The following is a 16,387-nucleotide window of genomic DNA, read 5'->3' on the forward strand; positions in this document are numbered from 1 at the left end:
TCATTCGAGAAGTGATCCTTTGTTACATACCCATAGCGACACCAATTTCTGCCTCCACAGTTTAACACTCTCAATTCTCCTCGCATCTGTCTAGTCTGTCTACAGCTCTCTATCGAAAGTTAGCTCCACGTACAACATCACATGAACTCGGCAAGACATACTCAACACTGGGTCAAAGTCAGCACAGGAACATGGTCAAAAACAGGCGCACACTCACACTCCGTAACAAGGATATTAGACACGTCAAGATCGTTCTTCACCAGGGCCGCGAGGCTTGAACCACCAACCGATGGATTCACCGGGTTCATAGTACTTCAAGATATCGTCAAAGGTGAAACAGCACTCGACACAGATGGCCTGGTACGGCACAGAGGTCTCCGTCATGGAATTGGGGACGCATTCGAGCTCTTCGACATCACAGGTGGCGTCGGGGATGGGCTCCTTCATGACCGTGTGGGTGCACGAGTAGCACTGGAGCAGAAGACGGCACACCGGGCACTTGCGTTCAGTGAACTCGTAGTTGTCGGGATCCTATTCCCGCTTGGGCCAACAGTCGGGACACATCACATGGCCACAGGGAGCGATGAGGCCTTGCTTGCCTCCTTCTTCGGGGGTCGAGAGGCCGGCCATGCTGATGTGGTCGTAGCAGATGGGACAGGCGCACTTGACGGGACGTTCACCGGGTTCGGCTTGGCCAAGGCCGTGCTTGCGGAGGACGGGCCAGAAGTACTCTTGCACGGGAGCTTTGGGATCGTCGGGCTTCGCTGGAGGACCGTCACCAGTGGTACCGGTGTCAGTGGAACCGACGCCGTAATCCCAGCCGTTGTCATAGGCACAACCGGACCTAAGAATGGGCATTGTTAGCTTCAACCTACCGGTCGATAGAAAAGGATGGATTTGGGCGCTGTGAGGTTAGTGAGGGTCGAGACGTAGGAAGCAAGGTGCAGGTCCTCAATCCTGCGGGATGCGTGAAGGATGAAGTTGACTGTTGAGCAGCGACTGAATTTATACGTCAGGTGCTCTTCTATTCTTTTTATTCAACAAGAACATTGACGGGGAACAATGTGTAAACGCCTTCAAACGTCCAAACGGGTCATGAACAGTGAACAGAACATACCCGAAAAGACCAATTAATCATGCTCTGTCCAGTGATCAAACGCGCGATTCTACTTGCACCGATGCCTTTGTTTGCCCCCTCCGTTCACCATACCACGACTCATCCTCATCAATGGCTGTTTCATGAGTCACATCGTACGTAGTCTTGACCACGACGGCCGCCATAGAAACACTGTCCTTTTTGAAGATGGACTCTTGACTACCGCGATCGCTTGGCTTGGATCCCTCGGCGATACTCGGCGTGAGTTCATACGGCCCTGTGATATCTGTTGACTTGCCGGCTCCTGTCGTTGTTCGGAAGGAGGAGCTGATATTTGTGTTGTTTTGCCAAGACCAGAATGAGCGTTTGAACATGGGTCGTAGGATGGGAATGTTGACGGTGATGATGCCGACGAGTGTTTCGCGGACGCCCCATTCGTTTACAGCGAGGGCGGATGGATGGGCTGAGAGTGTGAGAGTTGCGCGGATGATGGCGGCGGCGATGACGAAGAGTCCAGACGATAGAAGGAGGCCGATGACAATTTTCCTGGACCAGATCCGGTAAGTATTGCTGCAAGTTCATGACAGAATAGAGCTTGCCTTCGAAGGGGGATTTGAAGCTTCCACAGCAGCGGCAGTGGAATACCCAATATCATAGAGTCGGTCCTAACCATAATTAGAGGCTGTTCTCAGAGTATATTTATTGAAGGCGAGACGAACAAGACATTGAGCACCGTGGTCACCACGAGGTTTTGCCTCCGGAACGTGCACTTCTCTATTCATCATGGTTAATATGCTGTGACCATCTGAGCATGTTTAACGAACCTCCAGGGTCAGGAACAACCCTACGAAACAAGGTTAGTTGATTAATTCAGAACATTAGAACCACCAAACTTACTGCCAGTTCTTGCGTGTAGGAAAGCATCCAAACGTGACCTAGTATTTGGTCAGTCATATCCGACAACATCTGACAGGCCTCATACGGTGAGGAAAACGGCCAAGTAGGAGACAGCGCAACAAACGGATGCCGTCTTGACAAGAATACTATGCCAGGTTCCAATGGTGATTCGAGAAAAGAAGAAGAGCATGGTCCCCTTGAGCGACCAGATGAGAGAAGTGTATGAATACCAAGCGACAAACTCCAGTTTCGAACCCTTCACACAATCTTTGATGATGGAGTCGGTCAATGCTTTCGAGATGTGAGTCGTCGGTGCGTATGTTGATGATCATGGAAAACTGACTGTGTGTTTTTGCGTAAAAGTTTGCCTCGAGGTTTGTTCCCAGGTAATCTGAGCTAACAGTCAGTTAATGCCGCATCAACATCAAAGGAACTGGTCAAAGAGTACATATCAGGTGGACGGTAAATCCATCCATGGCAAAGAATATCAAAACGAGTGCCGAAAAGAAGTCATCCCCCTGGAACCCACGCCATCCGACCGTCTTGAACCGCACGGCGAATCGAGTAAGCAGAATGAGCGTCCCAACGCCATAAAGAGCCCAAACTTCGTATAGGAACTAAATCGGTGAGACAAAGTTTATCGGAGGGGAAAAGAGTGTGATATACCGACGGTCTATCTTCAAAGACAGGCATGATTGTCGACGAGCAAAGGAACAATAACTTGGCGCAAAACAAAAGAAACGAGAAACAACGAGTCCCCAGATCCAACAGCCAAGACCCTTTCTTTTTTAATGTACATCTGCATTAGACCCCTGGAGACAACACAAACCCGACACGGCGAACCAGAGCCTCGAGATCACCCAAGTCCGAGCACCATGCCCTATGCAAACTACCACTAGCCTCAAACCAAACCAGGATTTCAATACCGCTGAAGACGCACTCCTCGATGTTAGAGCTGACAAGTCAGGGCCTCCACGATCGCAATCTAGATCAACGTTGTGGGTACGGATAGATCCTGCAGACGACATAGGTCCGGGTACAGCGGATGCATGCCCGAAGTGTCTTGACTCGAGTCATGAGCAAACCGAAATGGTCCGATTTCTACTCCTTGTAGCGAACTGAGCTCCTCTTTTTAGACTTCAACACTTGGCTAACCGACTGATACCCTCATCAACTGCCGACGACAACGTCCCAACAGAGAGTAGCAGGATCGTCCAAGTCGAAACGAAGCTAGGATCTCACGCGGGGTGCTTGCCGAGTACCTTTCTGTAATAGAAATAGGTACTCGAAATATCTGAAAATGTCTCGGGCTTCCCGTGTTTATTTGTGGACGTCTACCTGCAGCTCGACTGAGTTCTAGACCAAACAGCTTGAAGGATTAGTTGGTGGCTTGTCAAACGACTCCATCAACTAAAAAGCCTTGCCGTTCCGTGGCGGCCCTGAACGTCAAAGCGCTACAGGAGCTAGTGTCCGCCATGCATCTCAATGAGGATCGATGCTAAAGGCCGGGAAAAACCAGGCACGAGCTGTGAAAAGCCAACGTGACAAGTCTTGACACATAGCAAAAGCACGTCAGCGGTCCGAACTTCCGAGCCTAGACTCAGGGGTCTGAAGGATCGACGTTCCCCATGGGCAAAAGTATATTACTTATCGTGACCCGGTAAGGAGTGAAGTCTCCGGATTCAAGGGAACTCTTGTCTCTAAAGGCTGTATGATATAAAATATTAGCATTAAGTTGAACCTTAAAGCCGGGTCTACTGACAATATGGGTTGTCCTTATGAAGCCCAACACGCCCAGATGGGAAGCCAGCCTCGTCAGATTCCAAACTTGGATATTAAAGTTCAGTAGACTGCGGGATGATGGCCGCGTTTTCCTCAAACACATGGCCGCCACGTGATGGAATTGCCAGTTAACTGAAACCCTCCGTCCCCTTTGTGACGGCTGGCCAGCACTCACCATCCAACTTCTTGTCGAGTTTCCCTTGTTCGGGGACGATCAAACCGGAATTGCTGTTGCCTTGCCAAGGCCAACCGTTGGGCCGCCGATCTTTCCATTCTCCCCCACACATTGCAACCCATCCCTGACAACCTCCAGTAGTCATCTCCGTTCAAAGTTTCCTTCTCCGTCTCACCTCCAGGGGCACATGAATCGCCGCTCGTATCAACCTCTCCAACTTCTTCGGAATTCTAGAAATATCCAATAGGAATTTGTTTGCCATAGCAGAGATGGAGTATATGGGGTAGGAGAGTGGCATTGCCAGTGTAACGGTCATCGGACATTCTCGCCCTTCACTGTCAAAGGAACCTTCGCTGATGGGCTATGATCCTTTGAAAAATCTTCAACGATCTAATTTCGGCCTTGGGAGACCTTTACAGGGTTGCAGAGGGGTTTCACTGCACTTCAAGGAGGAAGAATCTCCCTGGGATCCGGAACACGCATGGCTCTTCGCGGAAAGGATTCTGCTGAGAAGCTCCGAGACTTCAATATTGGAATGAGAAAGAGCCTTTCAGTTTTTAGCCAGTACATATTAACTCGTACGGTATGGGCCTGCGAGTTGTGATCGACGTCGAAGCTTTCTTAGGTAGCAGACAATGCCCCCCTTTGGTGAAATCATCTCAATGCTTTGTTCTAACTATCACGTAACTACAACTACACGCAACGCTCTGCGCAAGAGTTATCTTTGATAATGATGACCAACAAAAACCCCCTTTGTCCTGACGAATTACTCTCCAATCAGAATATCGCTAGCTGAAATGCTTGGCTCCAGCCTCTGTCGGCGCCAAAAGTTTGTTGCTTGAAGCAGTTCCCCGTCAATCAAGAACCACCACTTCTTGGCAAACTCTTCAGAAACCTCCCAACTCGTCCCATCCCACGGTATAGATCCCCAAACCTTGAAAGCTCCGCCTGTTAGATCAATAGTGAGCTTTTCCAAATCTATTACGGCCAGAGAACGGAGGACGCGGTCTCGAACCCCAGGAAAAGGGATGACGTCGACAAACGGGGGATGAGGGATGGTTTTTTGTAGCTCAGTGGGCATAAGAGTGGAAGGGAGAGATGTTTGTGATGGGTTGAAGGTATCAATGCTTGGGACTTCGCATGGGATGTGAAGAAGAGTGGCATTTGAGGACAATGCTGCGACTGTAGTGAGAGAGGTGAGTAAGAGGAACTGAGCGTCGAGACCAGGCTGTAAGGTGTCGATCTGCGTATCAGCAACTGATGCTGGGGGGTCCAATACGACGTCAAGTGATTCGTTGTCCTGATTTTCCAATCCAGGTATTTCAAGATCTTCAATGTTGTTGTCGGCCACTGCACCACCACGGGCCTCAGTTGTCTCAGCTTGTGTTTCGACCTGGGCGGCTTCGCCTGATATCGAACTGGCCTTGTTTCGTCTCGCCTTAAGGTTGGCTCCTAGATCAAAGTACTATTTAGAACCCGTTTAGACAGCCAACACGAGTCAAATGCTGACTTACTGCGAGCCCTCTGGGCAAGTCTGTTCTGGATTCTTTTGCGTTGGCCGCTGTCTCTGACCTCGGACCAATCGTCTTCAGCCCCTAGGATATATGGCTGCCACTTTTCAGCCATATTCAATCGTTATTTAGTGATATCGTAGTATTAATTATGATGTTTGAAGAAAGTTAAAGTGTCCCAATGTTTCCAGCATCATATTGCGAAGGCGCTGACAAATCCATCTCATTGTTAGTGCTGATATAGTGCTGATGGGATCACTCTGTCGATGCCAATGCCATGAACAGGTTAAAGTCACTTTTACATGTCAAAACCCGCGAGTATTATTATTCCTCTTGAAGAGCTATAGCATTTAGCCGACAAGGCCATGTTCACAGCCTCAAGAGTCGCGGGTGAATGAACTAGACAAGCAACTTTCCATCCTTGATAACCACATTCTCATCTCCAACTGCAAAGGTGACCGTTGTTGGATCGGCAAACTCGGCGACATCAGTATTCAGAGTCTCCTCGTGTGCCGGGTCCTTGAAGAAACCGACAAGGTCATCCATAGTCGGGAAGATGAGGGTGTTGATCCCATCGGCCTGGGCGAAGTTGAAGAAGGGCGCCATCTCAGGCCCAATCTTTTCTTTGAATTCTTCGGCATAGACGTCGAAAACGTGATGCTACAGCCAAAGGTTAGAACAAGTGCTGAAATCTTGCGAGGGCTGATCGTGGTACCTGGATGTAGGCGATGCCGTTGTGCTTCTTGATCACCGGACCGGCCAACGTTCCGTGACGAGCGAAGCGACGGGAGAATTCTTCCTGGGTCACGCCCTCCTTTCTCCTGGCGAAGACGGTAGCGCGGTATACCTTGCTGAAAGCCATCGTTGATTGTCGGAAGCTCCTTGTTGTTCTGTTGGCGAAGAGGATGGTGATGCTAGAAAATGAAGCAGAGCTAGCTGTTTAAATACATGGGTCGCATAATGGACGGTGTAGTACAAAACCGTCAGACGGATGCCATAATTCTCGATCATTAGGCATTGGGTGACAAGTCCAGAAGCTACTCCTGTCAGAAAGCCCACCCAGACGTCAGATTGTCCTGTCAGAAAACCATGGCGTTGTAAGAAGGCTGTCAGCCGTTACCATTGGGTGGGTGGAGCTAGCGAAAGGTGGGTTTGGGCTCCGGACATTACTCCAGTTCGGAGCCCATTCGGCCATCGAGGGGGTCGCTGGCCTCGAGAGAAGTGTAGGGTCAGGCAGCCATGTCATGGGGGGCTCGGCAGGCAGCGCAGTATCTAGAGTACATGGGAAAGGCGCGTCTTCACAGACAGATGTAGCAGAGGTGTGAAGAGCGTCGGAATGGTCGGGGTGTGGTGTGCTGGGCAGTTGTGTTGCACACGCTACTCGAGGTTAATACATGGCATTGTCAGAAGAAGCGAAGGTAATAAGATCATACCAATAGCGGCAAAGGTGCTCAAGGGGTCAGTGCCTTTGGTGGCTTGGGTTATTGCTGTCAATGAAGTGTCAGTGAGTGCCTGTGTGAATGGAATTAGTGAGGTGGCGTACTGTTCAAGAGAGATATCATCAGGGCAAACAGAGTCCCTGTGACAATACGTATGATGGCTGCTTTTATACCGCCACCATCTATCGCATTGCGGTCGCTAAATTGTAGATTGGGAGACCTGCGATCTTGTTTGGAGGACTCAGTTATACCACAAGGTTGATTCAGACTCTCGGTACGGGAAGGCGGAAAAGTCTTCGGGGACAAATCCGGTGCATGAATGTCAAAGGACGAAAGTCCTATTGACTGCTTTGCCATCGGCGATGTACACTCGGGGGTAACTCGCTCTCCCAGTAGTGGATGATGGTCCGCCTTGGCACTGCCCCCAGACTCTGTGAACTGAGTTGACTGAAATAGAAGCTTGGCGGCAAGATCTTGCATCCGTATAATATTCTCGTCGACAGAGCCTGGCGATGAAGATTCTTGGCTGAGCTCGATGCCCCACGCCAGTCGCACGACTTGTTCATACAGAAGGGTGTCATTGGTCTGCTTGAACTTGCCGTGTCTCAAGACTTCAAAGAACGAATGAACGCCGTCTTGGAACTCCCCAGTGAAATCGGCGCCTGCCTTTGATCGTATCAGGTCCGTCATCGCCCGGGCGAGACACAGGTAGGCCAGCAGCGAATACACGTTGTCAGGGGCCTCGAGCACCGACAGACCTCTCATGGACGACATTGCCGAGCGGAAGGCAGGGCGGTGATCAAGAAAGTACCGGGACAGCTTTTCAGCTTCTACGGCTAGGTGCGCTGGGAGCTTCCCTGCCACGTTGCTGATGTTTCTGCACTGAGAGATGAATCGGGCTCGCACGGCAAAGGAATCTCTCAGCGGGGCTATGTCATCTAGAGGTTTGCGGTCTTGGCGCAGTAGCAACTTGACAAAGCCTGTTCTATGACTCCTTCGCGCAGCCTCGATCGCTGAAAGTCCATTGCTGTTGGGCTGAAACGGATCGGCGCCCCCGTCCAACAGGCGTTTTGCGACAGCTTCATCACCGTACCTGGCCGCCATGACAAGGGCGTCGTTGTTGTTGGCACCGTAGCACAGGTTGAGGATGGCTGCCAGTTTGCTGTCCCCTTCTCTCAGCACGAGGAACAACGCCTTCGTCGCGTCAAGCACCGGTTCGTTTGTTCCACCATCTAGCTTCGCGTGGGAGAAACCAGACTTTTCGGCCCAAGGTCGTTTGTGCCGATGTGCCTTCAAGGCCAGGTCCAGGCTTGCGCCTCTGTCCAGAAGTAGTTTGAAGACGCGGGAGTTGTTGGACATGGCTGCTTCCAACAGGGGAAGGCCCCATTCAGGCTCGCCCAGTCCCGATGACATCTCGTCCACGTCTGCTCCATGGTCAAGAAGCAGTCTACAGACATCTTCTTGTGGAAATTCGCTTTTGCCCCTGGATGCAAACGACAGTGCACCCGGCTGACAGCCCCCCTTATCCAGGAGAGGTAGGAGGGCTTCAAGTCGACCGGCCATGGCGGCTTCGCGCAGAGCATTCGTGGTTGGAACGTCCAAGTCCAGGAGTAGCTTCACGACTGTGGCGTGACCTCTAATGGACGCTGTTTTCAGAGCATTCAACAAGGTTGAACTGTCAAAAGGACGACCAAGTTGTTTTGCCAGGTTGAGCAATGATTCAGCAACGCGGTGATCACCCTCCGAGACAGCTCTGTAGAATGACGCCGTCAAGTCTTGATAGCTGTCCCCCTCAACGCGGTCCGTGTCTTCGGCGCAGTCGGCATCTTCCGAGTAGTCGATGCTCTTGGTGCAGTTGTTGTCTTCGGTAATGTCTTCGGCGCAGTTGTTGTCTTCACCTGTGTTGTCCGTGGCCTCGACGACACTTAGTTCTCCACACGTCGAGGCAGTGGCAGTGAGTTTCGAGAATTGCCCGGGATAGCCCCACGCTTTGTCTAGAATCCCTATCGAAGGAATATCGCTGGGCTCAGAGAGAAGTTCGGGCTGGCGCCAAAAGGCATCGTCATCGTCATTGTCAATATGTTGACACTCGAGGTCTAAGAGATCGTAATTTTCGTTCTCGCCAGCCTCTGGGACGGGCAGGTTGTCTACACGCCGCCAGGCGCGTTCGAATCGGTCAATGGCCATCGAAAAGTGATCAGATGCTCCACGGCTTATCGGATGACCGAGTCCCCCTCTTACCTGCTTCTGAGGATTCACCGAGGTTATGATGTGTGGGCTACCAGGAGGGCTGGAGTCTTCTCCCATGCCAGCTACCGACGTAGCGCCTGTAGACTCCATGATCTCGTGTCTGGACTCATCTTCTGACACAAACTCGATGTCCAACATTTCCAAATCTATGTTCGGTTTAGCTTCTGGATAAGGAAGCGGTAATCGGTAACGTACCTTCACACCAAGCACCGAAGTGGCCAACATCAAACTGGATCGCAGCCCTGGCCCTCTCCTTTCTCCATCTCCTGATCTTCTCCTCGGAAACGGGAGCGCCACCAAGCTTGACCGAGGTCGTCTTCTTTCCCTCTTTCTCTCGGCTCTCAAGCTCTCGTACAATGGACTCCTTTGCCTGTTTGGGGACATTCTTTACAAGACCCCAGGCTTTCAGCGTAGTCTTGTACTGCTTCTCACTAGAATCATGGGTTAGAAGGGCTTGGACAGGAGGCTGAAGGGGTGCTCTTACGTTGCCCGGAATCCATGCCTTTGCTCCATGGTAGTCATGACCTGAGCCAATTTCATCTGGTCCACTATGTAGAGATGCCGAATAGTGGCGCGATGGGGCTCAAAGTCGGGCTTGACCTGCAGTGGCGGTTTGCGGGGTTGGGTTGAGCTGCTCATGACGGACGCCGAGGAACAACTGACGTAAGGGGGAGGGGGAGGCAGTGGTTTTCTGGTGCAGAGATGCTCAAGTATGATTGAAGAAGCTGAATTAATTGAGATTAGCTGGTGTAAGAAGAAACAGAAGATATATAAGATATCTTAGGCCGTAGTTTACTATGTCCCAGAAGCCTCCCCGAGGGTTGGCTCAACCACTGAAATTTTGGAATTACAGCCCGGAAGCAATCAGCCACCAATTAACCTTGTCGATGAAGGTCCTTTGCATTCAGGTGTAACGCACAGAGCCACTAAGGATGAACGACGCTCATACGCAAAAAGGCCCTTGCAGGGAGAAAACAGCCCCATTGGCGAATAAGACTTGCTTGGCAAGCCGATCCTGCAATGACTTTCTTGGGGCTTTGTTCATTGGCCCAAGCTTGCCACAACAGACGGTGTGAAACGGACCACGCATGGTGGCTTGACGCTTTTGTCACGCGGCTGAAAGGCGGTAGTGCGCCAGTTCCAGAATGCTAGATGGAAATCAGATCGTTGCATAGACCATCGGGATATTGTCCATGGGTCTTCTCTAGCGAAACGGCCCCGAGCCTGACTCTTATTCGAGTGCCTCCGAATATAGTTCGACAGTATTATCATGTGCCTTTCGAGCCCTGCTTTCCGCATTTCGCCCACGAAAAGTGCACGTCAGCCTCACCCTCAGCTCTCGCTTAGCGACAGCTCCGCCTAAATCGACGGGAACTTGGTTCTGAGCGAAGATGGGCTTTCTTATACTTGATCGTCTCCGAGTGGTATATCATAGGCGTCAAAGACGTGGTGCTACAGCTGAAAGTCAGAAAATACGTTGAAGTCGTGCGAGTTTAGGAAATACTATTGTTTTTATTGATCACTGGTCTGATCAATTGGCGGGCGAAACAGCGAGAGAACTCTTCTTGGCCCAGACCCTCCTTTCTGCGCGGTTCACTTTACTGAAAGACATCTCTGATGTTAGACACTCTTTATTATTGGGTCTCGGAAAGGAGGTTGTGAATGCCATAGTTTGAAGACTAAATGTTTTGCTACAAAATCCTTCCTGTAAGTCCATGACTATGGCCTGAGTGACAGACCCAGAAACTGGATGTTGTCAGAAACGCCACAGAGCCATCAGAATCCCCTGTCAGAACTCTGACGAGTCAGACGAAGCCGTCAGAAATCTGACCAATCTGTCAAGGAAAATGACAAGCACATCATTGCTGCATCAGACACTGTAAGTGAAGAAGCGCAAGAACCTGTACTAGATTCCTGCGTATGCTGGACACTGACCAAGCCAGGAAGCATAACTGTACGTTGAAAATATTTGGTAATTGCTATAAAAATGGTATCTATTACGCTCTCACACACGCCGTGTCCAGTCCACCAATTACCGTAAACTCCAAACCGAGACTCCCACAATTGAAGTACCCGACATTGATCAATTTTGCGCCGGCAGCTCAGCCCGAACACCATAGCCCTGAAACTGGTGTCCATGAAGTTCCTGTGGTTCCTTGGGCAAGTAGTGAGTCTGCTGCCAGGCATTGCCCATCTGCGGCGCACCGTGGTCGGGTGATGAATGATTGCCCTCTTTGGCGGCCTTTTCATTCTTGCGCATCTTCCAGGAAAGGTATACCACGGCTGCAATTACGAGTGCTCCAACACCGACGCCAACTCCAATGCCTGCCTGGGCGCCAGTCGAGAGTCCGGCTGCTGGTGCCTCGGTCGACTCGGGTGCCTGGGCCTCACCCGTGGTTGATGAGGCCGCTTCCGATGTTGTACTCGCAGACGAAGATGCGCCGGTCGTCGTGGCCTCTGCAGTGGAAGATGCGGGATCGCCAGTGTACATCGTGCCAACAACTAGATATTCTGTCGCTTGTCGGTTCCATGTGGCCCAAGGCTTCGGCTTTGAGGGATACACATTGAACCTTCCGACGCCGTTGTCGCAGCAGTTCGCATTGTGATCGCAGCAATATGAAGTATCGGTATTCGTAACGTTCGAACAGCCCACCAGGTCGGTTCCTCCAGTGTCGGCACCTTGATCATATCAGCACAAGTTCAGCGACTTCGATAGAGTCCTAGACCTACCAAGACAATACAATGGACACTCTGGTGATGCCCAGTCCTTATCTGTACAGGAACCTCGTACAATACCTCCATCGCCTCCTGCGCATAGCTTGTTCGACATACAGATCGATCCGAAGCTTCCTCCACAGCATGTGCTCACCTCGGCATCTTCATCGCAAGGGTGGTCGGGGGCCTCTTCTCCATTCGGATAATAACATTGCTTGGCGGCAAACCCCTTCTGCAAGTAACAAAGGAAAAGGATAATGGAGATGAGCCTCGTCATCGTAGCCACTGAGCCGCGCAAACGGGCAAAGGAATAGGCATGAGAAGCGTGTAACAGAGAAATTGAGGATGTGAGGGGAGAATGGAAACCTGGACCCAACGAAGGCTGGGGCAGTTCTAGGAGGGGGGCACGAACAGGCCCCTTTGTCCAAGCCAGAGCCATGTTGATACTTTTAGGGTGCAGTCTAGCGAGTTAAAAGACCTTGGCGGTGGTTGCATGCATGCATGGGAAGAGTAGAACCAACAGTCAAGTCTGAGACTCCATGTTTCGGGAGGGTGTCATGTCTACCCCGTGGCGGTTTGGACCTTACAGCTACGCATCGAATTTGATCAAGAGCAGTTATCTCGAAGAATTTCCTTTCAGCACGACATTTTCTGTCTAGATTAGCTCAATTGACAATAAATTTACGCGGCTGAACTCGTTGGTGATGTTCAGCTCGGATGGTTGCGTTTCATTAAGCGCCGTCTCCGGTCGGCGCTTAACAGGTTCATCGCGACGCAGGGGGCGACGTCTGCTTTGAGGGAAACCATTAATCGATGCAATGGAAAGGCCCAATCACGTCTTCTTCTCTCTCTGCTGGGGCATGGCGTTCATTGAGCGCGTGCCGATCCCGATCATACCAAGGTCTGCCTTGCTTCTGCCTTGCTTGTCCCGCTTGAGGCTGACAGACGCCTGGCTGCAGCTGGGGACGGCATCAATAGCAACATGGCCTTCACATCAAACACTGGCGACAAAATGTGGTGGCCACGAAAATCTCTGTATGAAAGACAAATGCGCTGACTTATATACTCTCACTACACCTCCGCAACCTGGCCATCGTTCCCTCCCTTCCGGGCCTTCCTCCCCCTAAGCCTCCAGGTGAACAAACCCACTGTAATGAGCGTAAGAATAGCTGCAACAAGTGCGTACACCCATATGTATCCGGTTGCAATGTTGCCGGGCGCCTTGGGCCAGTCAAAGAAGTCCATCGAGAAGAAAGTCTTTGCCAAGATCAGTCCCAGAACTAAGATACCAGGCGGCTGGGTGGGACTGGGACTTACTGAAGTAAAGGTGGCCGGGAGAAAGAACATTGTGACGAAGGCTATCAACTTCATCAAGCTGCCATCCTTCTGCGCTAGACTGGAAACCTGCAGGCTGCTGTGGGCGATTTCTTGGTTTGTTTTGCGGGTGTCCTATTCGAGTCAGCCAGATGGGCTCTACTGTATGGAACACCTTTCACTCACCATGGACATTGCCAGCTTTAACCCCCCAGTCACGGTAGCACAATCGCGAATGTGCTCGTCGTATTCGCTGATTAGCTCCTCCAGCCTCTTTTGGATCCGGACACTGGGAACCTTTAGTTTCTCCAAATTCTTCTGAATCTCCAAATCGTAGTGTGTCGAGTCTGGAGCCGCGGCGTTGGATGACCGTTCAAGGTGGATCACCATCCTTCGCATCTGCTGCTGCCAGTTCTGGAACCCATTCTGCAAATTGCTCATGTCTTGCCACAGCTCAATGGGCTCCTCCTCATCATCGTCGAGTTGGGAACTGGATTCAGTACTCTTTGGTATCTCTTGGCCCTTGTTTACCGTTAGGTCAAGCGTTAGTTGCCCCATCTTGCCGGAATTCTTGCGCAAGAGCTTAACATGGCGCTCCCTCTCTATATCGGCAAGCAGAGTCGGCAGGAGCATGGGGTGAAAGACAGGGTGGTCAGTTCCAGTGAGTTGTTCTATGAGAAAGTCCGCGGCCTCATCGTCGCACCCGTACACGACGGCATATGTGGTGAGGTTTCTGAGTGAGAAGGAAACCGACAGAGCCATATCACCAGACCAAGTTGATACTGTTCTGCAGTTGTAAACTTGAACGATGTCAACACTGAATAATCCCTTTGCCTCGAAAGATGTATGGGAGCAAGGTACCAGTAGTAATATCTCCTGAGTCTTGGTCATATTGAAACGGCAGGTCCATAAATTTGCACCGTATGTTTCTGTTGATCACTCGCGCAATCGACCCGTGGACCCGAAACTCGGTCCTCACTTGATCAAAGATGGGCTTCGGAAAGGGCAAATGTGCCACTGTCAAGGGCTGATTGAATTCCTGTTCTATGCGCCCACAGAATCTAACGACGGGTTAGCATCTTGGTCGCCTTGTGAATATGGACACATACAAGATGTTGAGAGTACTTTCAGCGCCATCACTATCCTTGAAGTGACCCTTATTCACAGTTAGTATACTTCCGGTGAAGGAGACAGGAGAGTCCAAACCGCATTGAACCAAGACTGCCACTCGTATTCATCGGATAGGGTCCAAAATCTTTGTCTTGTAGCGAACTAGTCAGGTTAGACGCTTGCTACACTAGAAGCCTAGGGCCCATACTCCAGATCGCTTGGAAAGACTGAGTATGCGACTTGTTCCATACTTCTGGAAGAACAAGGTCTTCATGTCTCCTTCGGAGATGCCGGGGTCATGACGTAGCCAGTTCATGCCGACCAAAGGTTCCCTCGATGCGGGCCGCGCTGCAGGAAGATGCATGCTCCCAATGGCGGAGGAGACCAACCTTGAGTTGTTATAGACTGTATGGCTCGCGATTCGGTTCCTGAGGCCTCGACCAATGGCTCCGCTGGTGCCTCATGGCTGCATATGTAGAAGGGTCACGAGGCGTTGTTTTTCAACCTGGCCATGCGTGAATTACAGTGGAAGACCACGGGAGGGGGCGCATGCCGTGAGTTGGGAGAGGTGCACATTCACAGCCGAACTCTGAGATCAGATCACTCAGGCATCAGCGGATCGCAGAGCCTCATTTATCACCGTTCAAGACGATGATTGCCTCGGCTGAGGCGAAGCGATTGGGCGTCCTTGGGAATCAGGCTCCGAGTTTTGTGGAAACTCCAAGCTGCAGGATGTGAGACTTGGAGGCAGGCTCTGGATAAGCGGGAAGAAGACGACCAAAATCGGACGCCAAGAAGTAGTTGTCAACGACAAATTTCAAGTGCAGAGTTGGGGGAAATTCGGTATATATTGTCATCAATCTTTCCTTGAAAATGAGGTGGCTTTGACAACAATCTCTTATTCTCGTCGTCAACTACATGCTATGACAAACCACGAGCTTTTGGTTACCACCCCAAACTCAAGACATAAAGCCCAAAAAATGTACTCCCACACTCTTGACACTGAGTACTCCGATGGCGGCGTTCTGAAGGCAATCCTCGACGGCAAATTTGGTCCCAAGGGATACAAGACATACGCAAGGCGGCCCTTTCTACGACTGCGGACTCACTGCTAACGCCCGCCAAGATGCGGAACAATAGATTTACTGTCAAAGTCCCTACGCCTCTAACCGCGGTGAGTGCACAGCCATGTTCAGCCCTACGACGTGACTCACAGTTGTGACCAGGCAGAGATCGATTATATCAAGACGGAAATGTGGCGTCATTTTCATCCCGGGCAGTAGGGGTCGATGGTTCATTTTCTTATCTTCTGGAAGGACCGGGTTTTGATCCAGGACGACGATGGTTAAGTTGCTCTCTGTTGGCGATGTTTTGCATGTTTTGCAGGGTATAATGAGATACAAGATGGGCATCTTTTGCATCAACCCCGATTACGCGCAGGCTTCTAGATCACTCAGTCACATGTTGCTGTCTCCATTTATCCTTATATTAAATTGTCTATTTTCCAATCCCGACCAAAGAAAAAGGTTATATACATCGGTCAAGCGCTAGATCGGGCGCAAATGCAAAAGAAGGGCGGGCGAATGTGGCCCCGAGGTCGGAAATCCCGGATTTCCTTGCTCAGTAACATTGCTGAGTCTCGCTTTCGTCGAGCTTCCGTGAGGCCCAGATTGTGTATGAGTTGTCTCGCATCTGCCTTTGCTTAATAAATGCAGACGATGATGAATCTGTGGGGCGTTGACTTACCGAGACGGCATATTGATCAGCGAAGAGTTTGTTGAGAAGATTTTCCAACTTGGCTGGGTCAACCCGCCGCCCTGATATGGACGTCTTCTCAGTAGTGTCACGTTGGTGGTCTGGGGTTCTCTTCGTGCAGTACCAGCAACAGCACGCGGCTGGTCGCGTATTCCCTGTGTTAACAGCGGACTTTGACATTCTCGGCTGGCATGAATTGATGGTTTGGCGTTCAAGTAAAAGAATCTGCATTGACCTGAGCAAAGGAAAACCATTCAGCTGTGAGTGGGAAGGCTACTCTTATGGACTACAAATTAGCAACACTCTCAGCGAAATGTCTGTATAGTCATCTCGCCACGCCGCT

At 50.9% G+C, this 16,387-nt stretch overlaps 6 protein-coding genes across 6 annotated transcripts; all 6 read right to left on the minus strand.

The window, feature by feature from the left end:
• Positions 1-99: 99 nt before the first annotated feature.
• NCS57_00682600 (uncharacterized protein) lies at positions 100-2,686 on the minus strand (the record flags this gene model as incomplete). The annotated part of the gene is made up of 13 exons (XM_053056700.1): positions 100-109; positions 162-167; positions 314-531; positions 568-844; positions 1,211-1,642; positions 1,696-1,761; positions 1,816-1,870; positions 1,921-1,940; positions 1,994-2,031; positions 2,079-2,284; positions 2,337-2,384; positions 2,442-2,610; positions 2,660-2,686. 13 exons carry the CDS (start codon positions 2,684-2,686, stop codon positions 100-102), a joined length of 1,572 nt encoding a protein of 523 aa, XP_052912895.1.
• Positions 2,687-4,716: 2,030 nt separating this feature from the next.
• Positions 4,717-5,576, minus strand: NCS57_00682700 (uncharacterized protein; the record flags this gene model as incomplete). The annotated part of the gene is made up of 2 exons (XM_053056701.1): positions 4,717-5,402; positions 5,465-5,576. The coding sequence occupies 2 exons, from the start codon at positions 5,574-5,576 to the stop codon at positions 4,717-4,719; spliced, it is 798 nt and encodes a 265-aa protein (XP_052912896.1).
• Positions 5,577-5,860: 284 nt separating this feature from the next.
• NCS57_00682800 (EthD domain-containing protein) lies at positions 5,861-6,323 on the minus strand (the record flags this gene model as incomplete). Its single annotated transcript, XM_053056702.1, has 2 exons — positions 5,861-6,121; positions 6,177-6,323. 2 exons carry the CDS (start codon positions 6,321-6,323, stop codon positions 5,861-5,863), a joined length of 408 nt encoding a protein of 135 aa, XP_052912897.1.
• Positions 6,324-11,233: 4,910 nt separating this feature from the next.
• Positions 11,234-12,142, minus strand: NCS57_00682900 (uncharacterized protein; the record flags this gene model as incomplete). The annotated part of the gene is made up of 2 exons (XM_053056703.1): positions 11,234-11,829; positions 11,983-12,142. 2 exons carry the CDS (start codon positions 12,140-12,142, stop codon positions 11,234-11,236), a joined length of 756 nt encoding a protein of 251 aa, XP_052912898.1.
• A 794-nt stretch (positions 12,143-12,936) lies between these two features.
• On the minus strand, positions 12,937-14,070 carry NCS57_00683000 (uncharacterized protein; the record flags this gene model as incomplete). Its single annotated transcript, XM_053056704.1, has 3 exons — positions 12,937-13,122; positions 13,183-13,314; positions 13,366-14,070. The coding sequence occupies 3 exons, from the start codon at positions 14,068-14,070 to the stop codon at positions 12,937-12,939; spliced, it is 1,023 nt and encodes a 340-aa protein (XP_052912899.1).
• A 1,839-nt stretch (positions 14,071-15,909) lies between these two features.
• NCS57_00683100 (uncharacterized protein) lies at positions 15,910-16,272 on the minus strand (the record flags this gene model as incomplete). Its single annotated transcript, XM_053056705.1, has 2 exons — positions 16,036-16,272; positions 15,910-15,981 (listed from the first exon to the last, which is right to left on the minus strand). The coding sequence occupies exons 1-2, from the start codon at positions 16,222-16,224 to the stop codon at positions 15,910-15,912; spliced, it is 261 nt and encodes an 86-aa protein (XP_052912900.1). The 5' UTR covers positions 16,225-16,272.
• Between the last annotated feature and the right edge of the window lie 115 nt (positions 16,273-16,387).

Source organism: Fusarium keratoplasticum, chromosome 5, assembly GCF_025433545.1.
Source record: "Fusarium keratoplasticum isolate Fu6.1 chromosome 5, whole genome shotgun sequence".
NCBI classification, from domain to species: domain Eukaryota; kingdom Fungi; phylum Ascomycota; class Sordariomycetes; order Hypocreales; family Nectriaceae; genus Fusarium; species Fusarium keratoplasticum.